The 10,538-nt window shown below is 50.7% G+C and overlaps 1 protein-coding gene across 1 annotated transcript in view; it reads left to right on the forward strand.

Moving 5' to 3' along the window:
* The window catches only part of LOC127923609 (vacuolar protein sorting-associated protein 8 homolog), a gene marked incomplete at its 5' end in the record, with an annotated part of 34,549 nt that overhangs the window by 21,805 nt on the left and 2,206 nt on the right, over nucleotides 1-10,538 (forward strand). Inside the window, 6 exons of the mRNA XM_052507607.1 lie at nucleotides 1,054-1,161; nucleotides 1,269-1,349; nucleotides 4,811-4,981; nucleotides 6,215-6,289; nucleotides 7,212-7,247; nucleotides 10,403-10,493. Coding sequence (XP_052363567.1) covers nucleotides 1,054-1,161; nucleotides 1,269-1,349; nucleotides 4,811-4,981; nucleotides 6,215-6,289; nucleotides 7,212-7,247; nucleotides 10,403-10,493 — 562 coding nt within the window. The remainder of the gene's footprint in view (nucleotides 1-1,053; nucleotides 1,162-1,268; nucleotides 1,350-4,810; nucleotides 4,982-6,214; nucleotides 6,290-7,211; nucleotides 7,248-10,402; nucleotides 10,494-10,538) is intronic.

Below are 10,538 nucleotides of genomic sequence, written 5' to 3' on the forward strand. Positions count from 1 at the left end.
CGTTATCCTTCTCTGACCTCTCTTCTCTCTCACAACCCTTCCTCTCTCTCGTTATCCTTCTCTGACCTCTCTTCTCCCTCAACCCTTCCTCTCTCTCTCGTTATCCTTCTCTGACCTCTCTTCTCCCTCACAACCCTTCCTCTCTCTCTCGTTATCCTTCTCTGACCTCTCTTCTCCCTCACAACCCTTCCTCTCTCTCTCGTTATCCTTCTCTGACCTCTCTTCGCCCTCAACCCTTCCTCTCTCTCGTTATCCTTCTCTGACCTCTCTTCTCCCTCACAACCCTTCCTCTCTCTCTCGTTATCCTTCTCTGACCTCTCTTCTCCCTCACAACCCTTCCTCTCTCTCTCGTTATCCTTCTCTGACCTCTCTTCTCCCTCACAACCCTTCCTCTCTCTCTCGTTATCCTATACTATAGACGCTGCCTGGCTAGGAACAGAACAGGAGATTGGAGGCTGGGGGGGCACTATAGACGCTGCCTGGCTAGGAACAGAACAGGAGAAAGGCCCTGTAATTTCTATTCATTGTATAAAGATTCAGCTATTTGCTGAACTGATTAGAGTACATCAGTCTTCATCATACACTGTGGTAGTGCCAGTAATAAGGTTTTGTTCACATACAGCAGGCAGAGAGAATATAAAGGACGCTGATTTTGTAAAGGCTGGAGGACATTGTTGGAGAACCCTTTTGTTCCAACAAACCCTTGGTCCTAAGCCGTCGCCCCTGGGCCCTTGCGCATTTGTTTAGGTTCTTCGTATTAGGGTTATTCACCTCATCCTCCACCAGTCTGTAGCACCCACCTCGCTGATACACTCTACACCCTGGCAACCGTTTTATACACCACAGTACTCATTGTGGATTGGCTGTCGTATTGGAACGGCTAGAAATGGCACCCTGGTCTACAGTAGTGCACTATAAATGGAATGGGGACGTCATTTGCCCTGGTCTAAAGTAGTGCTCTTTATAGGGAATAGGGTGCCATTTGGGACACTGCTGAATAAGAGCTGTCTATTGTTGTTGAATAAGAGCTGTCTATTGTTGTTGATGTTGCAGACGGACCCAACCAGTGTTCCCCAGCTGGCCTGGCAGTTTGTCCCCGTTCAGAAGGTGGTCAACCCCGTCCTGGCATTCTGCAGAGGAGACACCGTACACTTCCTGCTGGTAACACCTCACTTCCTGGTTACTTCCTGGTTACCATTATTCATTGTTTAGTAAACAATAACAATTGATTTTTTGTTGTTGTTGACTGACTGACTGTTTGTGTCCAGGTGAAGAAGGATGAGACCGGAACCATCCATGTCATCAAGCAAAGACATCTGCAGCTGAACTGTGACATCATCAGTCTGAATGTAAGTGCCGCATGATGTCACTTCAGGATCTGTCTTTCTTCACAGGCCCCATGTCTTCTTTGTTTAACCCTCTGCCCTTCTCCGTTCCTTCCTCTTACCTTTACTGAATGGGCGTGTTTGACGTCGCAGCTGATTTGACATTTTTAGTCAAGACTGACTGATCTACAAAGAACCTTGCATTATAAATAACTACTCAGTGTTATTTGTCAGACAGTCACAATTTACTCATGATACGTCACAGTTTTGAACACAGCCAAGGTCTCTCTCTGTCGCCTTGTTCTGTCGCGCTTTCTGGCTCTGCCTCTCTGTTATTATCCCTCTCCCTCTCCTTCACCCCCTGCCTCTCTGTTATTATCCCTCTCCTTCACCCCCTGCCTCTCTGTTATTATCCCTCTCCTTCACCCCCTGCCTCTCTGTTATTATCCCTCTCCTTCACCCCCTGCCTCTCTGTTATTATCCCTCTCCTTCACCCCCTGCCTCTCTGTTATTATCCCTCTCCCTCTCCTTCACCCTCTGCCTCTCTGTTATTATCCCTCTCCTTCACCCCCTGCCTCTCTGTTATTATCCCTCTCCTTCACCCCCTGCCTCTCTGTTATTATCGCTCTCCTTCACCCCCTGCCTCTCTGTTATTATCCCTCTCCTTCACCCCCTGCCTCTCTGTTATTATCCCTCTCCTTCACCCCCTGCCTCTCTGTTATTATCCCTCTCCTTCACCCCCTGCCTCTCTGTTATTATCCCTCTCCTTCACCCCTGCCTCTCTGTTATTATCCCTCTCCTTCACCCCTGCCTCTCTGTTATTATCCCTCTCCTTCACCCCCTGCCTCTCTGTTATTATCCCTCTCCTTCACCCCCTGCCTCTCTGTTATTATCCCTCTCCTTCACCCCCTGCCTCTCTGTTATTATCCCTCTCCTTCACCCCCTGCCTCTCTGTTATTATCCCTCTCCTTCACCCCCTGCCTCTCTGTTATTATCCCTCTCCTTCACCCCCTGCCTCTCTGTTATTATCCCTCTCCTTCACCCCCTGCCTCTCTGTTATTATCCCTCTCCTTCACCCCCTGCCTCTCTGTTATTATCCCTCTCCTTCACCCCCTGCCTCTCTGTTATTATCCCTCTCCTTCACCCCCTGCCTCTCTGTTATTATCCCTCTCCTTCACCCCCTGCCTCTCTGTTATTATCCCTCTCCTTCACCCCCTGCCTCTCTGTTATTATCCCTCTCCTTCACCCCCTGCCTCTCTGTTATTATCCCTCTCCTTCACCCCCTGCCTCTCTGTTATTATCCCTCTCCTTCACCCCCTGCCTCTCTGTTATTATCCCTCTCCTTCACCCCCTGCCTCTCTGTTATTATCCCTCTCCTTCACCCCCTGCCTCTCTGTTATTATCCCTCTCCTTCACCCCCTGCCTCTCTGTTATTATCCTCTCCTTCACCCCTGCCTCTCTGTTATTATCGCTCTCCTTCACCCCCTGCCTCTCTGTTATTATCCCTCTCCTTCACCCCTGCCTCTCTGTTATTATCCCTCTCCTTCACCCCCTGCCTCTCTGTTATTATCCCTCTCCTTCACCCCCTGCCTCTCTGTTATTATCCCTCTCCTCTCCTCTGTTATCACCCTCCCTCTCCTTCACCCTCTGCCTCTCTGTTATTATCCCTCTCCTTCACCCCCCTGCCTCTCTGTTATTATCCCTCTCCTTCACCCCCTGCCTCTCTGTTATTATCCCTCTCCTTCACCCCCTGCCTCTCTGTTATTATCCCTCTCCTTCACCCCCTGCCTCTCTGTTATTATCCCTCTCCTTCACCCCCTGCCTCTCTGTTATTATCCCTCTCCTTCACCCCCTGCCTCTCTGTTATTATCCCTCTCCTTCACCCCCTGCCTCTCTGTTATTATCGCTCTCCTTCACCCCCTGCCTCTCTGTTATTATCCCTCTCCTTCACCCCCTGCCTCTCTGTTATTATCCCTCTCCTTCACCCCCTGCCTCTCTGTTATTATCCCTCTCCTTCACCCCCTGCCTCTCTGTTATTATCCCTCTCCTTCACCCCTGCCTCTCTGTTATTATCCCTCTCCTTCACCCCCTGCCTCTCTGTTATTATCCCTCTCCTTCACCCCCTGCCTCTCTGTTATTATCCCTCTCCTTCACCCCCTGCCTCTCTGTTATTATCCCTCTCCCTCTCCTTCACCCTCTGCCTCTCTGTTATTATCCCTCTCCTTCACCCCCTGCCTCTCTGTTATTATCCCTCTCCTTCACCCCCTGCCTCTCTGTTATTATCCCTCTCCTTCACCCCCTGCCTCTCTGTTATTATCCCTCTCCTTCACCCCCTGCCTCTCTGTTATTATCCCTCTCCTTCACCCCCTGCCTCTCTGTTATTATCCCTCTCCTTCACCCCCTGCCTCTCTGTTATTATCCCTCTCCTTCACCCCCTGCCTCTCTGTTATTATCCCTCTCCTTCACCCCCTGCCTCTCTGTTATTATCCCTCTCCTTCACCCCCTGCCTCTCTGTTATTATCCCTCTCCTTCACCCCCTGCCTCTCTGTTATTATCCCTCTCCTTCACCCCCTGCCTCTCTGTTATTATCCCTCTCCTTCACCCCCTGCCTCTCTGTTATTATCCCTCTCCTTCACCCCCTGCCTCTCTGTTATTATCCCTCTCCTTCACCCCCTGCCTCTCTGTTATTATCCCTCTCCTTCACCCCTGCCTCTCTGTTATTATCCCTCTCCTTCACCCCCTGCCTCTCTGTTATTATCCCTCTCCTTCACCCCCTGCCTCTCTGTTATTATCCCTCTCCTTCACCCCCTGCCTCTCTGTTATTATCCCTCTCCTTCACCCCCTGCCTCTCTGTTATTATCCCTCTCCTTCACCCCCTGCCTCTCTGTTATTATCCCTCTCCTTCACCCCCTGCCTCTCTGTTATTATCCCTCTCCTTCACCCCCTGCCTCTCTGTTATTATCCCTCTCCTTCACCCCCTGCCTCTCTGTTATTATCCCTCTCCTTCACCCCTGCCTCTCTGTTATTATCCCTCTCCTTCATCCCTCTCCCACCCCCTGCCTCTCTGTTATTATCCCTCTCCTTCACCCCCTGCCTCTCTGTTATTATCCCTCTCCTTCACCCCCTGCCTCTCTGTTATTATCCCTCTCCTTCACCCCCTGCCTCTCTGTTATTATCCCTCTCCTTCACCCCCTGCCTCTCTGTTATTATCCCCTCTCCTTCACCCCCTGCCTCTCTGTTATTATCCCTCTCCTTCACCCCCTGCCTCTCTGTTATTATCCCTCTCCTTCACCCCCTGCCTCTCTGTTATTATCGCTCTCCTTCACCCCCTGCCTCTCTGTTATTATCCCTCTCCTTCACCCCTGCCTCTCTGTTATTATCCCTCTCCTTCACCCCCTGCCTCCCTTTGTCTCTCTCTCTCTCTCTGTGTCTCTCTTGCTCTTTCACACCCACTCACCTATTGTGTTTCCCCTCCCCCTCCACAGTGGATCAACAGTCGTACCCTGGTGGTGATGGACAGTGGGGAGAAGCTGCGTGTGGTGGACCGACCCAGCCAGGAGGAGCTGGAGAGCTTGGACGTGGCTGAGGTGCAGCTGGTCTACAACAGCAGCCATTTTAAATCGCTGGCAACGGGGGGAAACGTCAGTCAGGCACTGGTGAGGGTCAGGGGTCAGGGTCAGATGTCAGAGGTGACGGTAGAGAAGTTGCGGTGGGTAGGATAGATAGTGAGGGTTGAGAAGTAATGCTTGGGAAGTGGTAGGGGTGATAGGGCATGGAAAAGGGGTCATAGGTCAGTAGCTGTAGAGGGGAAGGCATCACCTAGCACTGGCAAAGGTCACAGGTGAGGGGTTAGAGGTCAGTGGTAGTAGAGGGTGTCAGGTAAGTTTTATGGGTCAAAGGTTAAGGGTTATGGAGCAGGGTCAGACAGTACAGGACTAGGCTGGCGAGTGGGAAAAGGTTGCACAAGATAATTTCTCCCCCTGAAGAATCCGTCTCCGTTACCTCAACTACTAAACACCAAACTGTTGAAACCAGCTGGGAAGGTTACAAACCATTACCTGGAATGAAACCTTTTAATCACCAGTCTACCTGTTGGAGAGCAGCTGGCTCTGTCCAGTCACACAGGACCAACGTCCTCGTCACTGGATCAGAAGCAGCCAGAGAGGAGAGCGTCTCTTCAGGGGGACTGAAGCTGTTCAATCAAGGAGCAGGGGGGTCACCAGTGATTCCCTCCCACCTGTCTCCCATACCTCTACATGGAGTCATTCAGAGGGGTCACCAGTGATTCCCTCTCACCTGTCTCCCATACCTCTACATGGAGTCATTCAGAGGGGTCACCAGTGATTCCCTCTCACCTGTCTCCCATACCTCTACATGGAGTCATTCAGAGGGGTCACCAGTGATTCCCTCCCACCTGTCTCCCATACCTCTACATGGAGTCATTCAGAGGGGTCACCAGTGATTCCCTCCCACCTGTCTCCCATACCTCTACATGGAGTCATTCAGAGGGGTCACCAGTGATTCCCTCCCACCTGTCTCCCATACCTCTACATGGAGTCATTCAGAGGGGTCACCAGTGATTCCCTCCCACCTGTCTCCCATACCTCTACATGGAGTCATTCAGAGGGGTCACCAGTGATTCCCTCTCACCTGTCTCCCATACCTCTACATGGAGTCATTCAGAGTCAACATAACCATGATGCTTCGGATCTTCCTGGAATAATCATTGAATCCGTACGAAGGTCTTGTTCAGGATTCTTGGCATATATTTGCCACATTTGTATCTAAAAGTATTATTGAGAAATAGCAGTCATGGTTGATTTTCACTCTGAATAACAGTGTCCTGGCATTTGACCTCTGCTCTCCAGACTAACAGTGTTGTGTTTTAGGCCCTAGTAGGAGAGAAGGCCTGCTACCAGTCTGTCTGCAGCTACGCAGGACAGATGGTGTTACTGGGGACCAAGGTAGGTGTGTGTGTTGTGTGTGTGTGTGTGTGTCTGTGTCTGTGTCTGTGTCTGTGTCTGTGTCTGTGTGTGTCTGTGTGTGTGTGTGGTGTCTGTGTCTGTGTGTGTGTGGTGTCTGTGTCTCTGTGTGTGTGGTGTCTGTGTCTCTGTGTGTGTGGTGTCTGTGTCTCTGTGTGTGTGGTGTCTGTGTGTCTGTGTGTGTGTGTGTGTGTGTGTGGTGTCTGTGTCTCTGTGTGTGTGTGTGTGTGGTGTCTGTGTCTGTGTGTGTGTGTGGTGTCTGTGTCTCTGTGTGTCTGTGTTTGTGTGTGTGTGTGGTGTCTGTGTCTCTGTGTGTGTGTGTGGTGTCTGTGTCTCTGTGTGTGTGTGTGGTGTCTGTGTCTCTGTGTGTGTGGTGTCTGTGTCTCTGTGTGTGTGTGGTGTCGGTGTCTGTGTCTCTGTGTGTGTGTGGTGTCTGTGTGTCTGTGTGTGTGTGTGTGTGTGGTGTCTGTGTCTCTGTGTGTGTGTGTGTGTGTGTGGTGTCTGTGTCTGTGTGTGTGTGTGGTGTCTGTGTCTCTGTGTGTCTGTGTGTGTGTGTGGTGTCTGTGTCTCTGTGTGTGTGTGTGGTGTCTGTGTCTCTGTGTGTGTGTGTGGTGTCTGTGTCTCTGTGTGTGTGGTGTCTGTGTCTCTGTGTGTGTGTGTGTGTGTGTGTGGTATCTGTGTCTCTCTCTGTGTGTGTGTGTGTGTGTGTGTGTGTGTGTGTGTGTGTGTGGTGTCTGTGTCTCTGTGTGTGTGTGTGTGGTGTCTGTGTCTCTGTGTGTGTGTGTGTGGTGTCTGTGTCTCTGTGTGTGTGTGTGTGGTGTCTGTGTGTGTGTGTGTGTGTGTGTGTGTGTGTACAGTTGAAGTAGAAACACAAGCGTTGTCTAATTGAGTCCTTCTCTTCCAGTCAGCCCACATCCTGACTCTGAGGAACTGGAGGGAGGTAAGTTTGTCTCTGACTTGCCACCATACCAGTCTAAAACTAAAGGTTATCGATTATATCATTCTACCTGTGTGTCTCTGAGGGGAATTTAATGGACCTATGTGTCTCTCTGAGGGGGGTTTAATGGACCTATGTGTCTCTCTGAGGGGGGTTTAATGGACCTATGTGTCTCTCTGAGGGGGGTTTAATGGACCTGTGTGTCTCTCTGAGGGGGATTTAATGGACCTGTCTCTCTGAGGGGGATTTAATGGACCTGTCTCTCTGAGGGGGATTAAATGGACCTGTGTGTCTCTGAGGGGGATTTAATGGACCTGTGTCTCTGAGGGGAATTTAATGGACCTATGTGTCTCTCTGAGGGGGGTTTAATGGACCTATGTGTCTCTCTGAGGGGGGTTTAATGGACCTGTGTGTCTCTCTGAGGGGGATTTAATGGACCTGTCTCTCTGAGGGGGATTTAATGGACCTGTCTCTCTGAGGGGGATTTAATGGACCTGTGTGTCTCTGAGGGGGATTAAATGGACCTGTGTGTCTCTGAGGGGGATTTAATGGACCTGTGTCTCTGAGGGGGATTTAATGGACCTGTGTGTCTCTCTGAGGGGGGTTTAATGGACCTGTGTGTCTCTCTGAGGGGGGTTTAATGGACCTGTGTGTCTCTCTGAGGGGGGTTTAATGGACCTGTGTGTCTCTCTGAGGGGGATTTAATGGACCTGTCTCTCTGAGGGGGATTTAATGGACCTGTGTGTCTCTGAGGGGGATTTAATGGACCTGTGTGTCTCTGAGGGGGATTTAATGGACCTGTGTGTCTCTGAGGGGGATTTAATGGACCTGTCTCTCTGAGGGGGATTTAATGGACCTGTCTCTCTGAGGGGGATTTAATGGACCTGTGTGTCTCTCTGAGGGGGATTTAATGGACCTGTGTGTCTCTCTGAGGGGGATTTAATGGACCTGTGTGTCTCTCTGAGGGGGATTTAATGGACATATGTGTCTCTGAGGGGGATTTAATGGACCTGTCTCTCTGAGGGGGAGTTAATGGACCTGTGTGTCTCTCTGAGGGGGATTTAATGGACCTATGTGTCTCTGAGGGGGATTTAATGGACCTGTGTGTCTCTCTGAGGGGGATTTAATGGACCTATGTGTCTCTGAGGGGGAGTTAATGGACCTATGTGTCTCTGAGGGGGATTTAATGGACCTGTGTGTCTCTGAGGGGGATTTAATGGACCTGTGTGTCTCTGAGGGGGATTTAATGGACCTGTGTGTCTCTGAGGGGGATTTAATGGACCTGTGTGTCTCTGAGGGGGATTTAATGGACCTGTGTGTCTCTGAGGGGGATTTAATGGACCTATGTGTCTCTGAGGGGGATTTAATGGACCTATGTGTCTCTGAGGGGGATTTAATGGACCTATGTGTCTCTGAGGGGGATTTAATGGACCTATGTGTCTCTGAGGGGGATTTAATGGACCTGTGTGTCTCTGAGGGGGATTTAATGGACCTGTGTGTCTCTGAGGGGGATTTAATGGACCTGTGTGTCTCTGAGGGGGATTTAATGGACCTATGTGTCTCTGAGGGGGATTTAATGGACCTGTGTCTCTGAGGGGGATTTAATGGACCTGTCTCTCTGAGGGGGATTTAATGGACCTGTGTGTCTCTGAGGGGGATTTAATGGACCTGTGTGTCTCTGAGGGGGATTTAATGGACCTGTGTGTCTCTGAGGGGGATTTAATGGACCTGTGTGTCTCTGAGGGGGATTTAATGGACCTGTCTCTCTGAGGGGGATTTAATGGACCTGTGTGTCTGAGGGGGATTTAATGGACCTATGTGTCTCTGAGGGGGATTTAATGGACCTGTGTGTCTCTGAGGGGGATTTAATGGACCTGTGTCTCTGAGGGGGTTTAATGGACCTGTGTGTCTCTGAGGGGGATTTAATGGACCTGTGTGTCTCTGAGGGGAATTTAATGGACCTGTGTGTCTCTGAGGGGGATTTAATGGACCTGTGTGTCTCTGAGGGGGGTTTAATGGACCTGTCTCTCTGAGGGGGATTTAATGGACCTATGTGTCTCTGAGGGGGATTTAATGGACCTGTGTGTCTCTGAGGGAGATTTAATGGACCTGTGTGTCTCTGAGGGGGATTTAATGGACCTGTGTCTCTGAGGGGGATTTAATGGACCTGTCTCTCTGAGGGGGGTTTAATGGACCTGTCTCTCTGAGGGGGGTTTAATGGACCTGTCTCTCTGAGGGGGGTTTAATGGATCTGTCTCTCTGAGGGGGGTTTAATGGACCTGTCTCTCTGAGGGGGATTTAATGGACCTGTCTCTCTGAGGGGGGTTTAATGGACCTGTCTCTCTGAGGGGGGTTTAATGGACCAGTGTGTCTCTGAGGGGGATTTAATGGACCTATGTGTCTCTGAGGGGGATTTAATGGACCTGTGTGTCTCTGAGGGAGATTTAATGGACCTGTGTGTCTCTGAGGGGGATTTAATGGACCTGTGTCTCTGAGGGGGATTTAATGGACCTGTCTCTCTGAGGGGGGTTTAATGGACCTGTCTCTCTGAGGGGGGTTTAATGGACCTGTCTCTCTGAGGGGGGTTTAATGGACCTGTCTCTCTGAGGGGGGTTTAATGGACCTGTCTCTCTGAGGGGGGTTTAATGGACCTGTCTCTCTGAGGGGGGTTTAATGGACCTGTCTCTCTGAGGGGGGTTTAATGGACCTGTGTCTCTGAGGGGGGTTTAATGGACCTGTCTCTCTGAGGGGGGTTTAATGGACCTGTGTCTCTGAGGGGGATTTAATGGACCTGTGTCTCTGAGGGGGATTTAATGGACCTGTGTCTCTGAGGGGGATTTAATGGACCTGTCTCTCTGAGGGGGATTTAATGGACCTGTGTCTCTCTGAGGGGGATTTAATGGACCTGTGTGTCTGAGGGGGATTTAATGGACCTGTGTCTCTGAGGGGGATTTAATGGACCTGTGTCTCTCTGAGGGGGATTTAATGGACCTGTGTGTCTGAGGGGGATTTAATGGACCTGTCTCTCTGAGGGGGATTTAATGGACCTGTGTGTATCTGAGGGAGATTTAATGGACCTGTGTGTATCTGAGGGAGATTTAATGGACCTGTGCTGCTGGAGACATTCACTGCTCTAACTCTTTCTCTCTCTCACACAGCGGGTGGACTGTCTGTTGAAACAGGAACGTTTTGTTGAGGCTCTGTCCTTGGCCTGGTCCTTCCATGAGGGCACTGCCAAGGCTGTACTGGGTGAATAGTCTCCTCTTCCTCTCCTCCTCCCCTCCCTCTCCCTTT

The sequence above is a fragment of the Oncorhynchus keta genome, unplaced genomic scaffold, assembly GCF_023373465.1.
Source record: "Oncorhynchus keta strain PuntledgeMale-10-30-2019 unplaced genomic scaffold, Oket_V2 Un_contig_30183_pilon_pilon, whole genome shotgun sequence".
Taxonomy (NCBI): domain Eukaryota; kingdom Metazoa; phylum Chordata; class Actinopteri; order Salmoniformes; family Salmonidae; genus Oncorhynchus; species Oncorhynchus keta.